This window comes from Pteropus medius, unplaced genomic scaffold, assembly GCF_902729225.1.
Source record: "Pteropus medius unplaced genomic scaffold, Ma_sr-lr_union100, whole genome shotgun sequence".
NCBI lineage: Eukaryota > Metazoa > Chordata > Mammalia > Chiroptera > Pteropodidae > Pteropus > Pteropus medius.
The window spans coordinates 22,611,692-22,638,217 of NW_024349803.1; the positions used below are offsets into that span (position 1 = coordinate 22,611,692).

A 26,526-nucleotide genomic window follows, 5' to 3' on the forward strand; every position below is an offset into this window, starting at 1 on the left:
ACCAGCCACTTGCCTTTTCAAGTTTTCAAACGTGTAAAGTAAAACTAGTCGTTTAACTGGACTGCAGTCCTGACCTGGTTCCCCACTGGAGTGGTGATTATCATCTACCGTGGCCTGGCGGGGCGGGCGGGGCGGGGAACCAGTGTCAAAAGCGCGGCCCAGCTGCATCGCCAGGGGCGGGCACCGCCTTTCACTGCCTCTGCTGGAGCAGGGAGCTTTGTCCACAGTTCCCAGGCCTGCAGGGGGACCCTGAACCCCACCGCTGGGCCAGCGCTGCTGCCCCAAACGGCCGATGTCTGTACAGGCTGCCCTCGTCCAGTTACCATTAACCAGGTGAGCATTTTCTGAGTTAATCTGGTACCCAAACCAGCCGTTCTTCACGTTGGTCCTAAAGAAAGTACCTAACTGGCGTAGCCATTAACGCACCAAGGAAAGCAGAAACGAGAGCTACGTATTATTCTGCGTCATTTATTAAATATTTTTATATATACGTTTACAAACTTGAAGTACTCATTTCGGAACTCTGCTTTCAATACACCTTTAAACTTTTTTTGCAGAGACATTCTCTTGTAAAATGAGATCCATATACAAAACTAGGCAACAGATATAAAAGTTTCCTTTCATACTTTTCATCCATCAATGAAAGAAATCGTGTGACAAAGAAATAAAACCAAAATGTGGCTTTTTCGCAAGAATACCATGTCCGTGTTCAACTCCGAGTTCTAATGGGCTAGATCATGTTTCATCCTATCTGGAGGTACATGTTAATACTTCTTAGCTACTGTAGCATGTTTGGATGAAGAAAAAAATCAACTCTGGACTAAGTAATCTAGAGACCATCGATTATTCATTTCTTTACAACGCGTCACCAAAATTCACCTAGGAGATGACATCGATTGGCCAGCAGTAATGCATTTACCCCAAATGCTGCATAAAAAGTTCCCTTTAAAAAAATTTCATTAACTTCACCAGCGAAAGTCTGAGCCTCTAATTTAGCTCAGATTTAAAGAAATAGTTTAAATGATCAATTCAAAAGCTTAAAAGTATCTTCGAAACTAAAGTTGCTTTTCTTACAATGAATGCTGACTTGACAGTTCATAGACTTGGAGCGTTGTCACTATAAGACAGAGGCATTAATGCCGCTAGCGACGAGAAACAGTGTCACCACAGGATAACTATATGGTACGGAGTGCCCGGGGGCCTGAAACTCGCTATTAATGGGGTTTTGGCAGCAGCATCATTTGATACTTAACCATTTATCACACAGCTTTCACACACCAGCTTCAAAGACGAACACTCCCTTGGGACAGGAGCGACAGATTTGTTGTGATTGCATAATCCGTATTGCACAGTTTTATAAAAAACATAAATACCTGCTATTCTAGTTTTAAATACAAAATACATGTCATAGAGTTTTAAATCTATAATCTGGTTCAAGTGCAAATCAAGTGCTTTCTTTAGTCCTTCCAAAAAAAGCATTTTTAATATTTTTGGCACAAATGAAATTTCATCATGCCAGGAATTCTAATTACAATACATAGATCCAAACCTTTAGGGTAGTGATCATATACACACAGTATAGAACCGAGTATTTACAAATGCACTCAGCACCCGGGGCCACTTCGTGGGCGAGTCTGGGGGACTGGCCGAACCCGCGCCCCAGCAGTGAGGGTAGATGCGTCTCCTTCCCGCCACCTGCTCAGGCTGGCTGCTGCGGGTTAGCGTTCATGTGAGGAGGGTGCCCCAGGAGACCGATTCTCTGTTTCTGCTTCCTTTGTTCTGTCATCTGGAAAGTTAAAAAGTTTCATCATTAGCCCCAGACACTTCCTGTGCGTCAGATCAGATGCTGAACCATAGATTTACCTCTGTGGTTATGGTTTGTACTGAAAGCCACTTTCTACAAACAGTGTGCCGTCACTATATCAAACACGCGGCTTCAGAAAGAGCATCTTCCTCGGCAGAACGGGGAATTCTGTGACCTAGTCATGCAGGGTGGCATTCAGAAGTGCTGCTTGCTACTTGTTTCCTAAAGAAACAAAGGACAGCAAGGGCACAGGATCCCGACTGTCTCCCAAATCCATCTCCAAATGAGGAACGACTCCTTGGGAATGGCGGCTCTGTACGGCGGTCACAGCGGCGGCCTCTCCAGGGGAGCAGTGTGCTGGGAACCTGTCTGCAGAGGAGTCTCTGGTCCTCAGGGACACAGCACACCGAGGGGAGGAGGGCTGCCTGACCCCTCACGGAGGTCCAGGGTGACAGATAACCTGGATGACGCCCCGGCCACCGAGGTCTGGAGTGACAGATACCTAGATGACACCATGGACACCGAGGAATGCCTGTGTCAGGAGAGACCACTCCCTAAGGCCGGTCAAATGAAAACCTGCTGTCAAAGCCCAGGCCAGGGGGCGGGGCCTGTCATGCAGCTCCGCCCCGTGCGTTTCAGGGTGGTCTTGCCTCGGCACTCAGCCACCTGCCCCAGCTGGTCCCAGGTGGGCTTTGCGGCTGGGCACTGCGGGCAACGGGGATGGAAAGGCTGTGTGAACGCACATTAGATAAAACTGTCGTCTACAAGTGGCCTCGGGGCCAGCGCCCAGATTTTCGATTTCCTGAAACCAGAAAGGAATTAGAGTGGAGTAGTAAAAAGACGTGGGCTCTGGAATTAGACCAATTCCCTTATGTCTTTTTGTTACTGAACTTTTCAGTCTGTTTCTCCATTCATACTACCAGGGTGTATGTCTTCTCTCCCGGTGGGGGATGGAGGGGACATTCAGTGTCACCTGTCGGGGCTTCAAGCTCAGTTCTCGCTTGGACTAGTTTTTGGTACTAATACCCGACAGATCGATCACAGAATAACTTACCTAAGTTCAACTTCAAAGTGGTGATTTTTTCCTATTTAAAACATAGCAGTTTTCCTCTCAAATCAAAATACTACTTTGAGGCTCCCGTGAAATGCCTTCTGTTCGAATTTAGAAGAGATTTACAAGGAGCCATTATTTCCAAAAGGTAGCTTTAAATAAAGCTTTTTAGAAAAATTGAATTAGGACATTGCAGTGAGTCTCTAAAGTTTCCTCATGAGGGGCAAATCTTTAAGGGACGTGTTCCACACTGTCCCTCCCAGATTCAGCTGAGGCGGGAGAATGGCACGTGGGGTAAGTTCACGGTGAGACCACAGGCAGACCTTGCTCTACTGCACGTCTCAGATGCTGTGTGTTCCACAAGCTGAATGCGAGACCCTCCTCCAGCAACAAGAGTCCACCCTGCTTTATGGGGGTGGCCTGGGACCCGACTCGCAATGCCTCAAGGTCTGCCTGCACACCGTAATCAGCAATTCGTGCACCTCAGCGCCCCATGCTTCAGCTAGTCAGATTGCACCCCCATCCCCAGCTATCCCCTTGGCAGGCAGTCGTGAGGGAATCCAATAAAACTCAACAGTCTCCAGCATTCTACTGAGTTTAGGAATCGTGGGCTTACCCCCCACTGCAGGAGACTGCAGTCAGAGCTTCTACTCAGAGCTGCTGGGATCTTTCGGCTGTTAGCACTGGCCACTAAAGCTTTCCCCTCATCGTTCCATACATGACTGCTGTATTCGAGACGACCACTTATGTGTGCACATCTTCCTGCCGGTCTGGTAAATGAGCTTTTCTTGACTTTTCACTCTGTCAATCATTCTCTTAAAAGCCTCTAAAACTATATTCCCTTACAGAGAACGTGTCTTCTGCCGAGAGCCCACTTCCTTCCCGCTTCTGCACATCACCTCCCTCGTTATGGTCCCAATCCAATTTTCTAGGTTCATCGTCCTAAGGTAATGACCCATGCCCCTCCCCCTCTCCCTCATAAACCGTAAAGCTCCCTGCCGTAGGTCAGGGCCAGATGTGCTCAGGCAGTCACATTCCTGGTCATTCCAAGTACCTAGTACATACCTAATTTTCTTTTTTCCTAGAAAAAAGTGGTTCTTAAACTTCAGCAGCACGCACCAGAATCACCCAGGAAGTTTGTCCAAACTCCGATGTTGTATTTCTAACGCGTTTCCAGGTGACGCTGGTATTGTTGCTGCTCTGGGAGAACTTTTCACTGATTTTCTCCAAAACAGGTCAATACCACTGTGGGTATATTTTCATATACTTGAACATTTAAAGTTTTCCAGGTACGTATATGGTGTTTCTCAAATGAGATACAATCTTGGAGAAGAGTGTGTCTGCAGTTGAGTACGTATGTAGTAGGCACACGAATGTGTCTAAGTTCTGATCAACCATGGCCTTTTAGACAGATTGGCTATTATTTAAGTGACTAATAAATGAGAAGAAGGAATAGGACAGCTGCTTAAGTATTTGGCCCCTTTGGCCATGGTCGTCATCCATGCACAATCATAAGGGAACGGAAGCAAAGCCCCTGAGGTCTCACTCTGGCCTGCAAGCAATGGAGGTCGACACGCTGGCCAGTTAGGTCTCCCTGGCCCGTTAGTGCAGGCTCTCGTGTAAGTTCTGGCTTTATGAGCTCAGTTCTACCTACCTACTTGCCTGTTTACCTTTAACTCAGTTTTACCTATATACCTGCCTACTTTCACATGCATGTGTGCACACGCACACATGATCTAGATCTTGAAGCATGTTACCTGTTACTGTTACCTATGTCAAAACAAATAGAAACAATGACCAGTCTGTCCTTCACATATTCTTATACAGTACCCAGTGGACATTCATAAATACGGAGTCTAGCTGGACGCTCGTCATTCCTTCTGACTCAGCCTAGACAAGTGGCAAAGGCTCCTGCGGCCGAACGCGGAGACCTTTCACGAAGATGCTCGGTGGACAGCACAAAGGGGCAAGCGGTCATCCGCGCGGTCCCGAGCGGCCAAAGGCCGGCGCGGGAACGATGGATGACCGCGAGCTGCCGAGGGCCGCGGTCTGGTTTACAGTGGCCCTTAACAGTCCTTGAAAAACCGCTTTCCTGCCGCAGCCAAGTCCTGGCTACTCACTGCAGATCGCCAGGAGCTGCGGTCACCAGAACGGCCTTCCACGGCGCGAGCCCCGAGCGCGCCCGCGTGATGAGCCCGGGGAAGGCGGCGGGAGCGAGGACGACGGCCTGGCGGCCACCGGCACATCTACCCACGGCCTTAGAGCCTGTCCTCGCCACGTCCCCCGTCCCCCGTCCAGCTCGCTCCAGCTCCGACCCCGAGCCGCGGCACCGCTGCCTGCGAGGAGCTCTGTGCGAGCGCTCGGCTGCTCCCCGCTGCCCGAGATGGGGTGGACCGGACCCCCGGGAGATGGGCGGACCGGACTGCCCCGGGAGATGGGTGGACCGGACCCCCCGAGAGATGGGCGGACCGGACCACCCACCGAGAGGCGGTGGACTGAGCCACTCCCTTGCCGTCACCCCAATCTCTTCGCGCCCCTTACGCGCTTACCTGTTTACTTGTCCCCCACTCCAGACTGCGAGTTCCTTGAAGAAGGAACAGGCTCCCTTCGTCTCGTGACCCTGGGCTGTACCAGGCCAGTGGGTGACCCCCTCGGGGTTCAGAGAACAGGCGGGCTGGGCGGGGCGGCGCCGCCCCTGGCACGCGTGTGGCTTCCCGCCTGCGCTCCCCTGCCCGCTCGGAAGTCGCCTGCTCCTGAGGCTGCAGGCGCTGACCTCCGCGGACACCCAGACCTCACGGGGCGATCACACGCCTCTCTGCCTCCATGACACGTGACGCACGCCCGGCTCCGGCTCCCCGGAGCCCCTGCCGCCTGCTGTTGGCAGAGGCCGGCTGTCCCTGCGCGGGTTCCCTCGGTCCTCTTTAGCGGCTCCTACGCCGCCGTGGGAGGACATGGACACCGCGTAAGGTTTCCTAGGCAGCCCAGCTCCCGGGGCCTGCCCTCATCTCGTCGCCCCTGCCTTCCACAGTTAACGTGGTCCCCCGGCCCTACCGTGAAAAAACGCCCAACGCAGCAACATGCCAACCTGGTCTGACTGCTCATGCCCTTCTGGTGTTCCCGACCGGGCTCCTGTCCCACACCAAGCCACTCGCCTTTTCAAGAAAGTGAACCCTTCTCTTAGTATTTGCTCTTCTCCGTTATGAAGAAACATGCAAGAAAAGTTTAAGTTCCTACGTCAGTCCTCCTCCTTGGAATGAGAAAGGAAGAGAATCACATCCAGCATCGAATCTCTTGGGAAGGGAAACTCCCAAGGTGAAAGGCATCAGGGAACCCTTAGAATGGCAACTGGAACTGGCTGTTCCTGGGAATAACGGAAAAGGTGACACTACCAACCAGGTTTTCACTAATATCCTTGATAAGAACGTTTTTTTCCTCGAATTGGTATTGTAAGAAAACAACCAAAGGGGTCAGTAAAGATTGAAACCAACGACTTTCACACCTAAGCTGTCATCGCTCCCTCACGCTGGGTTCTGGACCAGAGATCCGAAAAAACGTCTAAGTGGTGAAGCAATTTTTATATTTTCCAGTATTTCTTCTTCTTCTTCTTTTTTTTTAAAAAACCTTTGCTCACTAATCATTTGTGGTTTTTATGTTTTAATTTGAAACTTTTCCCTTTGGAGGGCAGGAATTCCCACAGTTCCCATTTAGGGACCAGCAGCTCTCATCATAACGTGCTTTTTTCCTTTTGCAAAACAATTTAAGAAAACGTTATGATTGTTATGCACCAAATTTAATAATATTCAAATCTTTTCAGTAAGTTAATTCTCAAATAAATTTATTAAGGGTTTATTGCATAATCAAAAGAAAATGTTGATGCATTTCTTTTGAAAGAGGCCAATTTCGCCCAATAAATGAAGCTGCACTGAAATTTTCCCATAATTCTGGGCACTTTAAAACTAATCAGATTAATCCTGATAAAGGCGCCAGAAAATATATTACTGGTTTCCACACGTATCTTTTTAGCCTCTAATATTTTCCAAGAAAAAATTGTTCGATTTCATATTCATTCACAGGAAAAGGTTTTCTGAGTGGGTCCAACTACTAACTGTAAAAGAAAAATGTAAAAATGGCTGAAACCAAGCAGTGTAAAGCATACTGGTTTTGATGGCATTTAATGCACCTTAGTCCACATGTAGTCAAGTTTTACATATTTTGTTTAAGCCAAAATTTTGGCTCAATAGGAACAATTCTATCTTGTATTTTAAAAACGCCAATTCCCTACCATGCTCAGTTGTATAAAATGGCAAAATATTCCTCCACGGTGGTTAAGTGCGTGATGTAACTTCGGGTACTTTAAGGCTCTTTTTAAAAGCACGGATAAGAGTTTAAACAGTCAGCCATGAAAGGCAAACAGGGTACGGCGACAAAACATGCGAAAACCACCACACACACAATGCAAAAAATCAAACCCAGACCGTAGGGCCGGGCGTTCCAGCCCTGGCACCGTCACGTGCAGCTGCATTGGTTCCCTCAGGGCCATTGTGTCCCTTGGCACCCTCACCAAGGAGGGGCAGTGATACCCACGGGCCTGGGTACCTCCCACACCTGTTCTCCCGGGCAACTCCTCCGCTCCCCGGCTCCGCAGCCAGGCTCGCTGGTCCGCGGTGTGCCTCGAGGCAGCGCCAGGAGCGCCCTCGGCGAGCAGTCGAGGAGGACGAGTCCCCACTGAGAGGGGCCCGCGTGATGGAGCCACCGCCAAGCACCGATGCGAGTTTGTTTCAGACCCGTCTGAAAATGGCACCGCTTTACAGGGATCCGAGGCGTCCCTCCGCTTAAGTCTGTATTAGATCGCTCTGGAAGGCTTGGGGACATCTATTTAAACATCCGATTTAACAGATTCTCGGAGCCACGGCTCTCTCAAAAGGGAGAGGGGGTAACTGAAGCATCGGCAGATGTGGTAAGGGGTCCGCCTGGCTCTTCAGGGGCCCAGCAGAAGCCGCTGTCCAGTCCTGGGGAGCATTTGTCAGATGGTGCACAGCAGGGGTTAAAAAGTCATTGAAGTAAATAAGCAAAGTAACCTAGTTGGATCATTATTAGTTTTACTTACTTAGGTTATTTTAGGTGGCCACCAAGCTCGGTGCTCCAGACGGCCCTCACGAACAAGGCCTCTGTCCTCGTTAGTTTTTATTTGCATCTTAATACATGTGATAGAGAAGAACTTGAAGCCGAATGATATCTTGGGGCACGGTTTGGAATAATTTAATTGCAAAAGAAATATAATTCAAAGTAAGACTGTTAAAAGTGCTCCATAAGCCGTCAACGAGAAGACTTTATTCTGGATGGTTCTGCACTGGCTCTCTGTGCCTACGAATGATGCATCACCTGTGGGTGCACCCTGACCTTCCCCGGGGCAGCCTTGCTTGGTAACTGTTGCTGTGCAGAGGTCCTAATCTTGTCACCTACAGGAAGCGCCTGCTCACCACCCAGGGCACAAGTCCCTGACACACAGCCACATCCGTCACTAGATAACTGCCCGGTGGTCGTGCCTGTTCATTTTAAGGGAGTCGGAAGGGGAGAAAAAAGAAGTATGCAGGGTTTGGTACAGACCTGCCCCTCCCCCGAGTGATGGGGCAAAGCGTTTGTCACGGCCGGGGACAGGCCGGGCAGGGCTGTGCAGACTGCTGAGCTCTGTGCGAGCAGGCAGCTGTCTACACTGCTTGGTGTTTCACCCTCGGCACTGGGCACAATGCCTGGACTACGGCAGCCACTCAGTAAGGATCTGGCCAGTGGACGAACCGAAAGGGGCTTCTCCATGACCTTGGTGTATCCCTGGAGGCTGGATTCAATATCTTGGGTGAAGAGTTAGTAGATTTGAGGGCTCAGAAACAAAATCAGAAACAGCTTTTAATCTCCTGTCAGTGAAAACAGGCAAGGGAGGATAGCTTCACACGTGGTGTTTTTTGGACGGCACTTCATCGAAGTCGTTTGCATTTTTCCATTTTCGGGTTTTGTTTTTCATTTTAAAACCTCACCCTTCAGAGCACGGAAGGCAGTGTCATGAGCTTATTATCCTGAGAAGGGCAAACTGGTGGACTAAATGAGTCTGTCCTCTGTCGCCCGGTCCCTTTTCTATCCGGGTGACGGAAACGTCAGCATTTTAACACGAGAGCCACTGAGTTTTTCCTCAGCAGACCGGGTGTGCATGGCCGAGGGGTGTGCGTGTGTGTAGGTGGCCGGGATTTCTTTCTTTACCTGGTCCTTGAGCTCTGACAGCTGGCCAGACAGATTGGTGACCAGTTTCATGGTGGACTCCAGCTTCTCCTGCAGATTTCTCAGCTCGTTCTGTTCCCCTTCGGAGTCGCTGCTGACCAAGGACATGGCTCGCATCCTGGGGAACCAGTCGAGGTTCCTTTCCTAGAATCCACGTTGGGGGGGAAAAAAAAAAGCGGGAGTCACTTCCGGGAGTAGGGACAAGGAGGAGTGACATCGGGCCGTTTGCCTTCACGCCATTTCTCACGAGGCGACCTCTGTTGCAGAACTAATATACTGTGTCCTTTTCGCCCATTTAGTGCATATCTTTTTAATCGAACAGACGTGAACTCTCTCAATTCTTAGAAGTCACTTTAAAATTAAACGGGAAAAGTGGGTTTCCAACGAGATTTCTAATCGGCAAATGTGAGTGCTGCTACCACGAATCTGATCTTTGCAAATCACGTGGCGGATGGGTTTCGAGTTTTAAAATTAGGGTAAAATAACATATGACAAAATTGACCGTTTCAACCATTTTCAGGTGTCCGGCTCTGTTGTGCAGCCGTCACCACCCCCCGTCTCGGGAACTTTCTTCATCCTCCCAAACTGCAACTCCATCCCCGTTAAAAGACAATTGCTCTGCTCTCCCCCCCAGGTAAGCCTCCTTCATTTCACACGGCTCTATCTTCAATCTTACCTGCTCCCCACTCCCTCGCAGACGGGCTCTTATCCCTTGCAATTCACTGCCTTCCTGCTCCCCTCTCACCTTCAAGGCCTTCATACATATCTCATCCACTCTGCCCTCACTCGTGACTTGCCTCCGTCTCTCAATTCATCCACCTGCCCCCCCACCCTTCAAGCAAAGGCCTCCCCTCATCCTCTGCAATCCACTTCAGCCTTCTCTCGGGACCAAGAGAGACATTTTCCCCCTATATCCCCAATCCACCTGCTCCCCCTCACTCCCCCCACATCGCCTCCTCCCGCCTCCCAGATGTTGCTGTCTCTGAATCTGGTGACTCTGATGCCTCCCACTGTGTTGCTTTTTTTTGAAAGCACTAAATTTGGAAAATCGTTGGCAAATATTCTGGAAGTGAAATGAACGTTAAGATCCCGAATGTTCTGGATTTACCGGACGTGTGTGTGCGTGTGTGCACATGTGTGTGCAATGCGTATGCATGTGCTTGCGTGTGTGCGCGTGTGTGTGTGCCTGTGAGGGGGCTGTGAAGGGCTGGAAATGGGGCCTGGGCTCCTCGTTCCGTTTCCTTCCTCGTGAGATCACGGGGACCTCCCCCTCCTCGTTTTCCTTCTCCTTCCGGCTTGAAGTGGCTGGTGGGGGCCACCAGTCCATCTCTGTCCTTGTCTTTCGATGGCGACAGCCTGTTCCTGTGGCTGCGGCTCTCGCTACTGGATAGTGGAGCAGAGGGACACCACGCTCCTCCCGGTCCCTTCCCCTGCCCACGTCAGCTTCCTCCTAAAACGGATGCCTCAGAGTAGCTTCTACGCAGACAGCAGGAAAGCTTAATCGGCATGAGATAAAGGGAAAAACCCGACTCATTCCACATCTGCCGGGTGTCGCTTCTCACCTGGACCGTCCGACGTGATACATTCTGATACTGATGATCATGCCCGCCCCACCCCCGCCCCACCTACAAAACTGGTTACTGTTGCTCTGTGCACACCAGCGGCCGGCCGCAGAACTGTTCTGTACGTAAATATTTTCTCAGAGTCAACATCATAATAAGGTGCCTGTCCCAATGACTCTGCCACTGTTGCCCCAAACAGCCGCAGATGGACGGGCATGGCTGTGCTCAGAAGAAACTTCTGTCCAAACGCTGGCGGCAGAGGCAGCAACACACTCACAATCAAAGTTCCACGAGACGTGCCCAAACGTTAAAAAGCAAGGGCGACCATTAAACCATGTCCTGACCTAAAGCAATCTGGCAACGCAGAAGCCAAACGCGAACTAGCTAAAAATGTCACGGAAGCGGCACACCACACTGGCAGCTGGTGTCACATCTGCTCAGAGCCTTCGCGGAGGCATCCAGGGAATCTGTGGGGCGGGACGCACTGGCCCGTGAGCACCATCAGAGCAGGAACCACCTTAGCACAGTGACCGAGAAGGCAGGCGACGCTTGATCAATATTTGCACAAGCGAATTCTGTTTCCGGCCTGTGCCCTGATGACAGATGCGTAAATGGCGAACCTCAGCTGCTCAGACTGGCTGCTGGAGAAGGACGATGCTCACTGCCTTCCTCTACCCAATTCTCCGTGGAACACTTTGTCTGCGTGCGATTCAGTGGCAGCCTGAATTCATTCTCGTCACTCTCCCTCACCGAGCAAGGGGCAAAAGACCATTTTGCAAACACTCCCATTTCAAAGACGACACGTCCAAACACCTGATGTGTGCCATGTCTGTGATCGGTTTTCTGCTCTGTCTACAGCGAAGAGGGGGAGCAGGTGTCTGAAAACACCAAAGCGTGGCACCGACTCGCAGCTCCTGTGTCAAGCCTTCAGACAGCTGCCACACGGGCCCCCGGGGGAATCGCCCACGTTCCAGGTCTGTGTGACTCCTGGGGGACAGGCCCAGCTGCTCAGAGGAGGGCACACTGGGCAGTGGGCGTGGAGTGGAGAAGGCCCGGACAGGGGCTTGGCAGAGGGAAAGAGAAGGAAATGACCCGTGAAGGACCCACCTGCCTGATGACTGGGGGACAGACAGGACGTGTGTGGTGCTCTAGCCAGTGGCTGGAACTCACCTGTAGCTAACTTATCACTGACACGCCAATGAATGCTCAGCTGCCGAAAATGCTAGAGAATTCATCTAAAATCTGGCTCTCGAGTCTCTCGTATGTTCATTTGCTTAGCAAACCCTCCATAAAAATAGAAAACACAGACTTCCAAATAGAGCCCACACTGATGAGGTCCTCAGAAGAATGCGGAAACTCGGCCGAGAGGCTGCATGGAGCTTAAAGTTTAAAGCAGTTTCCTCATTCTAAGAGCGAGTGACCCCAGGACCACAGATTAAAATGTTTTCTGTGGTAGGCTGCTGCTGTCTTTAATGGCCGGTGTGATTCCCGGACGCCCAGGAAGCGATTTCGAGAAGGTCTGAACAAAGGCAAAACGCACAGACTCTGACCGTTTACTGAACACTTATGGCCTCTGTGCCCGGCACAGGGCTGGGTGCTGAGGGTCTAAGGGTGAGAAAGACAAGGTCCCCGTCGCCGGGGTGCTTCAGCGCCAGACAGGAGCCACGGGCAGGCCTCGGGGCCCGGCTCTGGGCTCTAGTGGAGCCCCCCGAAGCCCGCATTGCGACACCTGACGCCTGGAATGAGGTCACGGGCGCCAAGGGGGCTGCTACTGGCATGTGCGCCCCGCACCTTGGTGGCGAAGGAGATGCATCGGACCCTGCTGATTTTCATGTTTGCTTCCAAGGACGAGATTCCTGCGGTCCTGGGGTGCAGAGGCCCTGCCCACAGGGCGCATAAGGCCGCGGACAGAAACGATGCTTCTTTTCAGAATGTCCATTGCAGTCAACAGTCAATGAGTGAAAATATTTTATATTAAACTCAAAAGATGCCCAGAAGCAGAACGTGAAATTGAATCAGATTTTAAAGATAAAACCAAAGATTTTAAAGAAACGTCACACGCGCCGCAGGCCACTTGGGGCCATGTGCCCTGATCCTAGGAATAAAGCGTCGCTCTCCCCCCGCTTGGATCAGAGGCGGGAGAGGACGGCCCGGCCTAGGGCCTCACCGCTGACCCCCAGCCAGGTTCCCTCCTGCCCGCCTCCAACCTTGACACCTGACAGTGGCGAGCCGAGCGGGGGTCCCCACGAAACCCCGACGCCACACAAACGAGCTCGATGGCAGAGGGATCCGACGCTACGCACGGCGCGTGCTATCTGCCGGCTCCTGGGGTGGGCGGTTCCCAGACCCAAGGTCCTGGACGATGCCAGTATTTCGGTTAGTCATCGTGGGCTGTTGAGTCGAGTCTCCAGCTCCCAAGGAGCGCTTGGCAGTTAAAATTAACGAGCCGTCCCAGCCAAGCTGTCCTCAGTTCCCACGTGGCTCTGCGCCCAGCCCCCACAGGACCCCGTGCGGGGCCTGCGACACCACGTGGACGTGTTTTGAGCACCAGGATGCCAAGGACAGGCGCAGAGAGAAGCCCGCATCCGCGCACTTTCTATTCGGCTCAGACGCACACAAAATGCCGAGCTTGTCTCAGGCTGAATGACTCAGGGACGCGTGTCGCTGTGGCTCTCCAGCCAGCCGGAGTCTGGGGATCTGTAAATGTTGGCAGAATCCTGCCTGAATGTTACTTGAGATCAAAAACACCTCAGTGTCTTGGCTTCCGCTGCATTTTTGAGAAAGTCATGTTCAACTGAGACATTGTGTTTCTACGTGGATTCATCTCGGGGGGTGTGTGTGGTCGGGAGGGTGGGGCTGGGCGGCTTCTGAGTTCGCTGAGCATCTGTCAGCCGCATCTGTCGTTCTGGGATCGAGACGCCCCTGGGTGCTTCCCTCGCTGTCTTCGGTGCTGGCATCTCGCATACCGATGTCATTAGACACTGTCTGCCCTGGGCCTGCAATCCAGCCAGCACAGTCCCGGCACAGCAAGCTTCCTCTGTCAGAGCAGACACACCGGCTGCAGCCACAGCCGGAAGCAGGGTGACCACAGCGCTAAGGTTCTGGTTAGTTCTTTTCTAGGTAAGGTAGGAAAAGTCCCAGCAGAGGCAAACACTGAAGTCTGAGACACGGGGGCGGCACTGACCTCTCGAAACGTCCTTGACTGGAAAGAGTGTGTGTGAGCGTGTGTGTGTGTGTGTGCGTGTGTGTGACAGAGCCGAGGAGGAGGACAGGAAGTTGGATTGTGTGATGCAAATGCTAATCATTCTGAGAAGCGTTTTTTTTCTTCTTCCCAGGTTCAAGGGAAGAGGCTGTTCTAAGAAAGGCTACTGAAGTAGTTACCAACTCGGAGAAAGTCTGCTCAGGTAGACAGTTTTGTTTACCAGGTAAACAGTGAAAATGTTTGTTGAATCCATTATTCTTCTACAGTCAGACTAGAGAAATGAGATTGTGTGTGTTGGGGGTGGGTGGGGGAGGCATGAGGGTGCACAGGACTGGTGGAGAGTATGGGTCCTGGGAAAATGGGCCTTTTGCTTCTCTTCTGTTCCTCAAGTCCTTCTGGGAAGATTCCCAGAAGGCAAGACTGTCCTTCAACTCAAGTGGCAACTGACTTCTGCCCATCTTACCAAGCAGGACAACGCAAGACTAGCTTTTTCCCCCCGATGCCTGGGGCTGCTTAGGTGACAAATAGGGACACAGAGGCACCGGGCGGGTGGTGGGGTGGGGGGCTGGAAACAGCTGTGGGCTCCCGGGCAGGCAAATCCAGCACACTTGAGCCGTAACCCGTCGGTCCCCTCTGAGTTAGCGTGATCCCCTCCACTGACGAAGAAAATCTTTCGAGCTCCCTTTTCTGAGATCGCAGCAAAGAGCAAAACCCAACCCAACCCAGAATCTGTTGTTTTGGGTGGAAACCGGTGATAACGATCACTAGCTACACTTAATGACTCTGCAGTTGCCATTTATAGTATCTGTTATATGGTTTTTTTTTTTTTTCAAAAAAAGGCCAAATTAAAGAAGGGGATCTCGACTGGGGACACAGGTCAGGAGTTGGGGATGGAGGGGCACGGAGGGTTTCAGAGGTGGTGGGGCTGTTCCGTCTGCTGCTGTGACGGTGGATCCAGGTCCTCACGGCACGGAGAGCGAACCCTAAGTGACTCTGGCCTGCGGTCAGTAACACTGCATCTGCGCGGCCTCGTTGGTTGTAACGGGTCCACTGCAGCCACACGGAATGCTCGCGACAGGGAAACGTGGGGGAGCAGGGCAGAGGGACATGGGAGTGCAGCGCTTTCTGCCCAGATTTTCCTGTCAACCTAAAACTGCTGTAAAAAATAAAGTCTCGTAATTAAAAAAAAAATATCCCACACCCAGACTTTTGCTGGGCGGCCCCATGTTCAAGGATGTAGGTCTTTCTGTTCCAAACCACACGTGACGCCCCTGTGCTTCGCAGGCATGTCGCTGTGGCAGCCTGGTGACGTCAGGGCGGCAGCAGGACAAGCTGAGGACTCCAGCCGTGGTGCCCGCCGTGTTCCTGGACAGTGAGCACGTGGATGACTCAGACACGGCCTGGGCCTCTGTGGCCTTTAGCGTCCAACGGCTGTGAGAAAGTGTCCCCCCAACTGGAAAGCATCATGCAGAAGTGTCATAACCAGCGCCTCGACCCAGGGTCACGGCTGGTCCGGGGTCAGCAGGCCGTCCAGGCTGATCTCAGGTGGCGTGGCTGACCTCAGGCCGTCCAGGCGGACCTCCCGGGAAGTTCGTCCCTCCCTTCCTCCGGGGTGTGACGTCAGAGATGCAGCTCTGTCTTTCTCCGGCACAGCTGATCCCAAGTGTAGGTGTCCGTGTGGCTCCTTCCTTGAGCTCTGAATGACAGTCCCCAAATAGGTCACGTGACATAATCTTCAGCTGGGCTGGAACGACCACTTTTCCTCCCCAGACTTGGTTCCTAGTTGCTTTTGGACGACGCCATTAACGAGGACGGCCAGCACCAGCAGAGGAGACCGCACCCAGTTCTGATGAAATCTCTGGGAAAAGCCAGCTGCACAGCCACTGCTGATGTCACCGGGCCCTACTGGGATGGTGACAAGGCAGCCCCCCACTCGGTGGTGGCACAGCTGGGTCCTGGGCACTGGGGGCCGCCACCTGGAGGGTGCCGGAGGTCACAGAGCTGGCGACCTGAGCCAGCCAGGGTGGGGCCGGCCCTGTGGAGAGTCCTCACAAAGGACAGTCAGGCCAACCCGCGCTTCCTAGGCTGGCTCATGACATCTTGCTGGGCCACTTCCCCTGCACTGTCGGTTAGCTAAGGAACCTACCAGAACGCTCCCAGTGGCTTCTGGTGGCACCTTAGCCATTCGTACTGCTTTTCCTCTGCTCTTTCCTTGACTCTGTGCTTTAAACTTCGACGTCTTACGACTTTTTATATACTCATGGTTTTTGTTTGTTTTAAGCTGACTTCACCAGCTTTCCGAAGTTCTCTGCTGTTGTTTCAGGGAACAACCCTTGGCGCTCACCTTTGGTCACTCACACATGCACGCACACGCGCACACACGCACGCGCACACGCACACATGTGCACGCACACGCACACGCATGCACACACGCACGCGCACACGCGCACACACCCGTCCGCCTCACGCACAGTAGCGTCCCATCGAACAGCACAATCGTCCTGTGGGCTTGCGTGCTAGAAAACTCCTCTTGACTGGAATGGCTTTACTGAGGGCTGGCCCCGCCCAGCCACCCTCTGAGAGAGAAGTGACAGCGAGATGTCATCTGCCGCTGTCCCCCCGACTTCCGGAGGTGGAGGGGACAGCCTGTCCTGGAGGACAGGCCCACACACCTCGGAGGTCACCTGCCACGAGCATTCTCCCCAGTCGCCCGTCCGACTCACCTGTCCCTGTACCCCGACCCCTAGGATTTACGAGCTCCTTCCTCTCGGCCGCCCCCCAACACTTCACGGAACTGCAGAGTTGGATGGCACAGGAGGCCCCGAGGCTCAGCTTCCTCACCACAGAGGTGGTGGGACTGAGGGCCTGCGAGGACGTAGGTTTGTGACAGGTGACCCCAAGAGCCGGGTCCCCTTGTCTGACCTTCTAAGTACAGTGGCTGCAACCCGAACACCAACGTCGGCCTCCTCCTCACATTCCCCAAAGACCTGCTAGCAGCCTTCACTCCGCGGAGATGTTTCAAAGGACCCTGAGTATGTGCACTTGATAAAGACAGTCACACTCGTGAGAGCATTTAAGGCCAGATGGTGCCACACCTCCCAGAGCACCCGACACCACAGCCTGGCTCCTCGGACACCGTCAGTATTGAGAGGAAAGAGGAGATGAAGGGGCGAAGGCAAAGCCACAGGTGCAGCTGGGGAGCGTGGGGGGAAGGGCAGCCAGCCCCTGGGGTCTGCGGAGCGGGGGAGGGGCAGCGGGCAGGTCGGAAGGGTGTGGAAGGGTGAAGCCCACGTTTCTGGAGTTTGCCAAATCTGCCGAGTTGTGTGTGAAGTACGTGTGAGTGAGCGAATACCTCGCGTACACATTCGCGTCAGTCCAAACGAGCCTCGCTGGGTGCTTGGACTGGCTCACCCTCGGGGGGGCGTGCGGCGCTAGCCCGGCCTCCGGCCGACCGAGCCGGGGGCTGCAGGGCACGCGTCTCCCCTTCTGCACACGCCCCCCGCTCGGGGACCCCACACGCTCGCGGGCCCGCCCGACCCCCTGTGCCCTGCTCTCCCCGCTACGAAAGCGCCTAGCCCGGCCTCCCTGAAGGTCAGCGTGGGGACAGTGCGGGGCGGGGGGGGCTGGGCGGTGAGGGCAGCCGGAGTCCGAACGCCGGGCTCTGCCGAATGAGGACGGGTGACTTCATGCCCTCTAGACCAGAGGGCACCATGTGCTGTGAGCCTGGGTGGCGAACTCAGGCTTGGCAACTGCTCTGTGCAGCTGCCACCGACACGAACCCAAGCTCAAGAGCACAGGGTGGGGCCCGGCTGGCCGGGGATGCTGACACGCTGTTTCCAGCCACCCAGAGACGAGTGCCAGGCCCCTCCCCGCTCCCTCGCCCCGACATGACATTCTTGAACTCTGCCACGGTGCCGGCCAACTGCGGAAAGCGGCCTGGGAACGGGCGGGAGGGCAGCGCAGGCTGCGTCCTCAGCCACAGCGAGGACGTTTTAACCAAGGCTGTGGCCTCCCAGGGTCGGCAGGAAAGCTGACGATATGGCACCAGCGCCGTGGACATCTCTGTCCTGAGAACTGAGCGAGGCACGCCCTTCCTCCCGGAGTCCCCGCCGGATTCCAGAAGCAAAGGCCGGCCCCACTGCTGTCCACGTGCACGGAAGCACAGGGCCTGCACGGCACCGCGTCACGGCCAGGACACGCTGCCCGGCAGGGAACGGAGCACGGCGGAGGTGGCGAGGGGACAGGAGAGGGGAGGGGAGAGCTGGGGGTACACCCTGAGGACCCCTCCCCTCCTCGCTCCTGCACCCTAAGTCTCGTCTGCTGGGGACTCCCCAGTTCTCAAGTGCTTGACCTGAGACCCTCCCGTGACAGCCATGTGCGCCTCTATGCTCACACGTGCCCCACTGCCACCGCCCACTCCGCGCTCACGTCCGGGGCCTTGCTTCCACCTACGACCCACGAGCACTCTCGGTCTGCACGCGGCTCCCACGCTGTCCCCCGGCCCCTCCCCCCGGGCCAGCCAGCACGTGGGCCTCCGGCGGCGGGAAGCCACCTTCCTCACTCTGGAAAGTGCCCGTCACGGGTTTGACAGCACCAGGCTCTCTCGGGTCAAGAAAGGTGAAAGGCTTAGGCCAGCTCCCCTTTTAAGATGGGGGCCGTGACACGCAGGCGTTCGGGTGCCGTTCTGATCTTTGCCCTCAGTAACGCGGCACCTCCGACGGTGCCCACGTCCCCGCCTTACCACACACGAACAAACCGAGTGCTGATGTCGACACTGCGTTTCCTCAGGGGAGCTGCTGAGTAGTGTTTGACCTGCTAATGGAGTTTATTTGCTTGGAAAAGCTACCCAGGAGCTGTTTTGGGGCAGAAATGGCTCTCCTACATGGTTTTTTTGATGCCAATTGCCAAGGGCTCTCGGCGAAGCCTTTCCCAGAAATGCAGGCCCCCTGGATGCCCCCTCCTACTGGAAGGAAAGCACCCCACTGTCTTCTAAGAGGGTGCCACTGGCTGCCACGACAACATGACCTGTGACACGGAAAAGTGCTTCCTGCTTTGCTATCCCTGGACAGCTGGCTCCTGAAGAGGTGAAGTGAACTATAGAAGATGGAACGAACTGGAACATCTCCAGCAGAAGCGTGCGCGCGGGTGTGTGTGTGTGTGAGAGGGAGGGACGGGGAGAGAGGCAGGCAGCAGACGGTGGGGTGGAGGAGGAACACGTCTACTGTAGCTGTGAGAAAAAGTCTACACCAGGCCTAGAGGGCGATGGGGCAGACGCTGCCGTGTTCAATTACCGGGGAATCATACCCATTCCGATGAGTCACCTGGGCGTGGAAGCCCCCGTCTGGCTGTGGTTCTGGTGAACTGTCCTTCCCCTTTACCTCGGACACCTCCCTCCCTGCAGATGTGGCCGCCGAAGGAACCAGTGCCCCGTTCCAAGATTAAGTGCGGGGGGCGGACCAAGATTAAGTGCGGGCGGCGGAGCTGATCCGGCTTCAGAAGCAACAGCGGACACGCCCTGAGTGGGAGCCGAGCTATTCCCAGGTGCCAGCCAGTCACCTGCAGCCCGCAGCGCTCCAGGTGGGTGCCTGAGCCGCTGGGAAAACTGCACTCCACTGAGCACGCAGCTCCCGCCTTGTTGATTGATGCATGAGCCCGTCGGCGTCGCCCAGGAGAGCCCCTCCCCGCTCCCCCTGAGCCCCCCGCCCCCACGGGGCCTCTTTTGGCCAGTTCGGCATCATGGCGGGGCGGGGGGACAGGCTGGGAGAGAAGCCCGAGCAAGTCGGGAGAAGCACGTGCAGCTGGGCAGGCAGTGGCTGCAGGCTTGGACACCGAGGGTGTGCAGCACACGTGGGGCCTCACTGTACACACGTGTGTCAGGAGAGCTCGGGGAGGGGGGCTGACTCAGCAGACCTGGGTTTGAAGCTCACCACCTGCTCTTCGCAGCAGAGTGGCCCTCAGGGGCCCACCTGTGAGATGGTAACAGTGCCACCCACGATGCTGAGGTGGGGACTAGGTGGGGTCGTGCATGCCTGGCGTTTGTGTCAGTGTGTGCTGAGTAAACATGACCTATGACGAGCGTTATCAGCCAGCCCGAGGCAGCGCCTGCTCCCGGACACTGGGGCCGTCGTGGGAGCTGGCTGTCCCCAGGCAGCTCACCGATCAGTTTCGTCGTCAGTTCATATGCCACCCTGGAGAGGAGCCAGAGCACCCAAGACAGCAGGGCATGCTGAACTACAGATGAAGGGCATTGCACCTGGTCACGCGGTTTCCCGATGCAATCACTCAGAACACCTCCGCAAACATGCCTCACGCCGAAAGGCGGAATTCGCACGCACAGAAATGAAATGGACAGCACGTTAGCAGAACAGACGCACTGCGTTTAGGCCTGTTTGGTCTCCTCCACCAACCTTCCTTCTTAACGCTTCTGGGGTTTCTAACTCTCAAGAGTCACTTACTCTGCTTATCAAATTAAGGACTGGGTTTTCTCCTGAACTTGACCGCTGTAGATTATCGGCGGTCGAATCTTTGCTGGGAATCGTAAACTTGATCTTCCACCTACCACCTGCGTGCTGTGCAGTATTTAAATTCCCTCAGGCAAAGACACAACTTATTTACCACTTATTCAGGTTCAATCCACCTGACTGCACGGCCTATCAAATCCTCGTCACAGACGCACGCTAACCCTCATCTCTCCGTTTGGCACTGGAGAAAAGCCAACAGCGTTAAAATCGTTCACAAAAAACAATGTGTGGTACCAAAATTACAGAGGACGTTTAGTGGACGTCCAGGGTTCACAAAAGCTTGCTGCTAGTGGAGGCTGCCACCAAAGCTCTACGGGACAGCACCGACAGGACACCGAGGGTCTTTCCTCCTGCCTTGAACCGCCAGGGCTAAGCGAGGTCACTCTGTAGTCACATTTCCCCAAAAGGACAGCGTCCACCAATCAGACTGTGTGTCCAGTCCCGAAAGGGCAGGCCGAGCGTCCACGCAGCCAGGCTAGCTCCAGCTCCGCCCCCAGCGCCACGTGCCGAGTCGTGGGGCAAGTCTCCCAGCGACCCCAGTGCAATCATGACAACCTATCACGTGGAGCTCGCCCCCACCCCCGCCCCCGCCCCCGATCACCCGAAGCCCCGGTCCTGGGCAGCGAACCCCGAACACGCAGATGGAAGCCACGGTGCCTGTGACCGAGTCAGCAGAGGGAGGAGGAGAGTGGTGGCCTTGCCCAACCTCGACGCTTAAGGACACTGCAAATCGTTAGGTTTAAGAGTGACGAAGGCAGGAGTTTCCCACGGGAGGAATTCTGAGCGTCAAGATGCCCGTTCTGATGTTTCTCAGCAGCAGTGTGTCCACCGCCGAGGCGTCTGACACAGTCGTGGGGCTGTCGGAGACGGGGCTGGCGCCAGCCCGCCCAGCACGGGCCCCGGCCGTCTGTCTGTCCGCCCGGCCCTGCCGTCGTCCACTCCCTCCCCGCGTGCCTACGCCCCTGGGCCCGCATGCTCACCTCACTTCCATCGTCCAAAGGACGTGTGAGGTGCTGTCAACAGATGGTGACTCAGGTCAGGGAAGTCCCACGAATGGCCCAGGGCTGCGCAGCCAGGAAGGGGCAGAGCAGCCACCCAAACCTAGGTTTCCTGCCCCAGATCCGATGCTCAGGCAGTGACGACTTTTCGGGGGCCACCAGCCCGGGCCTGGCTTCCAGGATAGTCCCATCCCCGGTGGACGGAGAGAAAAGGTGACCCGAAGCACAGAGACGAGAAGCTGTCATCTTCCGTGACGCTTACATGGAAGTTAATTTGTGGGTGAACATCCGGTTGCTAAGTTCTCAGCTGTGAGACGGCACTTCTCCAGATGTCCCTTTGGCGCCCCCAGAGGTGGCGAGAAAGACACTGCTTCGGTTTACAGAGGGACGAGGCCGTGGCGCCTGGATCCCAAGCCGGTTCCGGAGGGAAGGGCAGCCTCCCTCCACGCCCAGGTTCGTCGCTGGTCAGGTGTCATTGTCCCAAAGCCAACTGGGGCTTCTCAGACCCTTCACAAAAGAGAGCCCCTGGTAGATTCTCCTGACCGGCCGTTCGTTTGGGGGTGAAAACCTTCCGACACCGCTGTCTGCAACGACAAGCTTCTGGGCAGCTGTGACACTCCCCGGCCCTCCAGGTGACCAGCTGCTTTTGCTGGGCGGTCCTCTGGCGGCTGTGAGCACGGTCCCTGGGACTCTGGCGTCTCAGTCAGTGGGCTGAAGGAGCTGAGGAGGAATTCACCTCCTCCCCCCAGCCTCTGCCACTAAGCGAGAGGCTGTTTGGGGACACAGGTCCCTGCAGAGCCTGTCCCCAGGGTTTCCTCTGAGGCCGACTTCCCTCAGCCCTGGCTCCGTGTGGGGTGACAGCAGCCTCCTGGGGCCGGCCCGTCGGAGGGGGCACCACCGTCAGGAGGAATGCTGGGGACCTCGAGGGCCTCATGGGGAAAGACGGGGTGGGTCCAGGATGCGGGCGTGTCGCCTGCTCTCCCGCTGTTCCAGCCCCATGAGTGATTCCACTGAGAAGCCCCAGTCCCAACCTGCCATGGCCGACGCTCCTTGCTGGCATCCCGGGCGGGGAGTCACGGGGCTGCACGCCCAGACTCCACTGAAGGGTGCTGCCTGTCAGCCGTCGCTCTACTGCGCACCTGAGCCCCCGCCAAGCGCACACGACGTCGGCGTCAGAGTCGACTCTGACATTCGGAGTTAAGAACTCTGAAGCCACAGATCTTGAGGCTTTTCACACGAACCAGGAGTGGAGCAGAGGGAGAAGCCCGCCGTGGGCTCTGAGCAGGCTGGGGCGACTCCTGGCTCTTAATCCTCATCGGGCGACAGCTCACGAGGCTCCTTTGCATTCACCACGGAGACAGGAACTTGGGGTAATTTTAACGACTGAACTAAGTAACAGATGTGAGGCAGCTCTGCAAACCGCAGAGGATAAACGCACGCAGCACATTGGGGACCCGTCTCCTCGTCCCTCCCACGGCCAGTGTGGAGGACAAGTTCTTAAATCAGTGTCTGTGTCGTCACCTCCCTGAGACCCTTGCCACTCCAAGCGTGGGTCAAGGACCAGCAGCACCGGCCCCGGGAGCTGATGGGACACGCAGGCCGCAGCCCAGCCAGCGCCTGCTGCATCGGGACCCGGCTTCTAGCAAGACCTCCCGGCGAGTCACACGTGCACCCAAATTTGAGCAGCACGGAACGAGCCTTTCGGGATGTCACTGGTGCAGGCAGCACGCACTGCCAGAAAGCCTCCCGGACCCCGGAGGCTGCGGGGCCCGCATCAGGTGGGAGAGCGAGGCGGCCGTCGCGTGATCGTCCGTGGCCTGCCAGCTAGGAGACCGACAGCCGCCTGCACCCAGGCTCGTGAACGCCGATGCCTGTGCAAACAGACCTCGCCTGGGGGCTCCGTGCGTGACGAGCGTCAGAATCACATCCGCACAGACACACAGAGCTCTTTCAGGACACCGCGACGGGCCGAGCGCCTGGGCCCTGGGTGGCCGGGTGGGGCATCCGCGAGCCAACCGTGCGGCTTTTCTGGTGGCTCACGGTCGCCCTCCCCGGCAGCGATGCCTCCTCCCTATCGCACGGCCCGAGTGGCTTAATGACACTCAGAAGCCACAGGTATGGAAGGACGGCTGGCCCGGGACGCCCCGGGGAGCCCCGCCCGAGAAGACGCTCTGGAGGCCTGTGGCAGCGCCCCGCCCCGCCCCCCCGGGATGCGGCGGCCACGCTTCCCACCAGCAGGACGATTAACCGGGGACTCGCGTTTCTCCATCAGACGGTCCCTTCCTGATGATCGACGAAGCGGCCCCCGAGAGGCTGGGCTGCGTCCAAACCAACCAGTCACGGTCGAGTTTGCCGGGCGACCATGTTTTAAACAGACCTCCCAGAGACCCGGCCTTACTTAAGGCAAAAAAAACACAAACCAAACGAGCTGACTGATGGACCGACCACAGAAAGCACCGTTTCCAGAATCAGAGGCTGGGCAGAGGCGGGAGCCGGGGTGGAGGGAGACGGGGGTTAAGGCCTCGGCCCCAGCTCGGAGGCAGGCGCTCGCCTCACCCAGCCTCCGTGTTTCCCCCTGTAAAATGGGGACGACTCCGCCTGGCTGGCACCTCTACGGGACACCTGGGGACACGCGAAGGTCTGGGGTCCAGCGCCTCGACCGCGGTAAGGGCTCGGCAGACGGCGAGCTTGATTTCCCGCCACGTGGCCCTCCTCTGGCTCCCAGCCCCCCGCCCGAGCCCGGGCCAGGCCTGCGGGGCCGCCCACTCACCTTGATCATCTCCGCCACGTAGCTCTCCGGCCCCGTGTACTCCGTGGAGTCCTTGACCTTCACGAGGACGATGAAGCACAGATAGTGCCACATGTTGTGTTCCTCCTGGATGTGCTCTTCGAAGGTGACAGTCTTGTTGTCAAACTTGTCTCTTTCTAAGCCTGAAAAGAGACAGAAAGGCCCCGGCCACAAGTGAGTGGCCACGTGCAGAGACGCCCGGGGTGTCCGGACGGAGGGGCTGCGGCTCCACGCCTATCGGTACCAGGAGCTGGTCCTGTTGGCCTCGAGATGCGCTCAGTGTTTCATCCTCGTAGGACACACGGGCAGTGAGAGTCAGACCGACCTGAGTTCGAAGCCCACCTCTGCCACTTACCAGTCACGAGTCGCTCTCCATGTGCCCTGGCTGCCTCGTCAGGGAACGGGGTTACACAAGCAGGGGTGTGACACGCTCATGCCCAGCAGGCCACCAGCGCATGTGAGGTTCCCTCACCAAGGCCAGTGCCAACACGTAGACACAGCGGAAGGTTTTGGAGGAGACAGAACAAGGACACGAAGACGTTTAAACACGTTTTTAATTCTAGCTGCTAAGTTTATATCCTGCAGAGGTCCAGGTGAGCAATTCTGAAACCAGTTTCTATGTAGTCTCAGACTGAACAAATAAATGAGTATATAGGTAGATAATGGAGCCAGATTTCTCACTGTCAAAGAAAGGAGCACAAATATAGAAAGGGAGGAGACAGAGTAAGCTCTGCAATGCCGGACTGAAAGGCGCATCGGTGCGAACTCAGCTTCTCCACACAGGTCAAGAGAGCGACACAGAACTGTGTGGGTGCACACGTGTGTATCCACACACACACGCGCCCACACACAGGCCTCCCCTAAATGTGTGCCCCCATCAACCAACGGGAATGAGCACACGCAGTCCTCAGATCTCAGCTTCTAACTACCATTCTCCGCTCCTCGGAGAAAAGCTGACGGCAGGGCTGGGTCAGGAAAGGTCAAGGTGAGCTTGAGCCGGGAATATTTCATGGTGTTAAAAAAGTAAGGAAGGATATTAAAAAAAAACACATGACGTGACAAAACACGGCGGCCAGCAGGCAGGGGCTCTCACTGGACAAATCTAGGACAATTTGAGCATCACAGTAAATGATGACGATACAAGACGATAATCCATTGAATAAAATAAAAATCTGTGAATCTATGTTGTTACAAATACAAACATGCAAAATATACATACATGGGTAGGGAGAAAATTATTTTTAGAAAAATGAAATCAAGAAGTGAAGGAAGAATAATAAAATAAGAAAATCATCAGTTGGTGACTATCACAATAATAGATTCAGGCAAGAATCATTAATGGATGCTAGAACAAGCAAGTCAATGTTTAATTTGAGGAATAATAAAACATTTACATCGTCTCAAAGTATCTCCCCATAAAATGATTCTTAATTGCAGAGAGAAAAACAGTAACTTTATAGCGGGGAAGAGACCTGGCAATTAGCACTTTCGCCAAGTGGGCAAAGTCAATGTCACCGGTGAGGAAGTGAACTGGCAGCCCGTGCCCTCTGATGCGATACCCTGAGGGGAACACCATGACACGTCTTTGATGTTCCTGTAAAAAATGCATAACCTCAACCTTACCGTGGGGACACATCAGACAAACCCCAACCAAGGGACATGCTAAAAGCTGACCGACCTACATTCTTCAAAAATGTAGGCGGGGGCTAGAGGCGCGATGGCCAGATGCGGCACGTAACCCGGGACTTTTGCTGGCTCTGAAGGACGTTGTTAAGATGAAGGGTGAGATCTGAATTCGGCCCATAGATGAGAGAACAGGACTGGATCCGTGTTAGCGCTCCAGTTCCGACCGTTATACTGCACGTGTGTAAGAGAGGGCTCTTGTTTTTAGAGATGACTGAAATACTTAGGGATAAAGAGGCGTTGTGTCAGCCAGTCTCAAACTATTCAGAAAAAGTGTGTGTGTGTGCAAATCAGGTAAAATTTTAATATTTGGGGAATCTAGGTGAACGGAATGTAGAAATTCTTTGTACTACTCATGATTTTTCTGTAACTCTGGAAAATTATGTCAAACCAAATACTTTAAAAGGCTTTAAAGGGGGCAAAAAGCAAAAAAGAAGTTGTAAAATGGAAAATGCTCGTATTTTGAGTACACACACCAGTAGGAAGTGTGTACATTTAGTAACTACATTATGAATAATCCCGAAACGATTACTCAGCTCCCAGCTTCCTACACCCAGCGCTTCCATGCGCATGTGCTCCTGACGCTGCAGCGAAGGTGATGTTTCTTGGTGCCCACGTGGCCCCCTCCTTGTCACCGGTGGTGTGCC

At 54.8% G+C, this 26,526-nt stretch overlaps 1 protein-coding gene and 1 long non-coding RNA gene across 10 annotated transcripts in view; one reads left to right on the forward strand and one right to left on the reverse strand.

Moving 5' to 3' along the window:
• Positions 1-452: 452 nt before the first annotated feature.
• ITPR1 (inositol 1,4,5-trisphosphate receptor type 1) overlaps positions 453-26,526 on the reverse strand; it is a 292,239-nt gene continuing 266,165 nt past the window's right edge. For 6 of the 9 annotated variants that reach the window (XM_039837943.1, XM_039837940.1, XM_039837944.1 and 3 more), the window contains 3 exons: positions 24,179-24,339; positions 9,108-9,269; positions 1,643-1,786 (listed from right to left, as the gene is read on the reverse strand). In XM_039837943.1, the coding sequence (XP_039693877.1) occupies positions 1,700-1,786; positions 9,108-9,269; positions 24,179-24,339 (410 nt within the window). In that variant the 3' untranslated portion in view covers positions 1,643-1,699. Of the gene's footprint in view, positions 1,787-9,107; positions 9,270-24,178; positions 24,340-26,526 lie in introns of all 9 variants that reach the window. The other 3 variants (XM_039837946.1, XM_039837937.1, XM_039837945.1) reach the window with 1 other exon arrangement.
• LOC120582431 (uncharacterized) lies at positions 16,314-24,181 on the forward strand. The gene is made up of 3 exons (XR_005647560.1): positions 16,314-17,076; positions 18,740-18,973; positions 19,291-24,181. It is a non-coding gene; the product is annotated as an uncharacterized LOC120582431 (long non-coding RNA).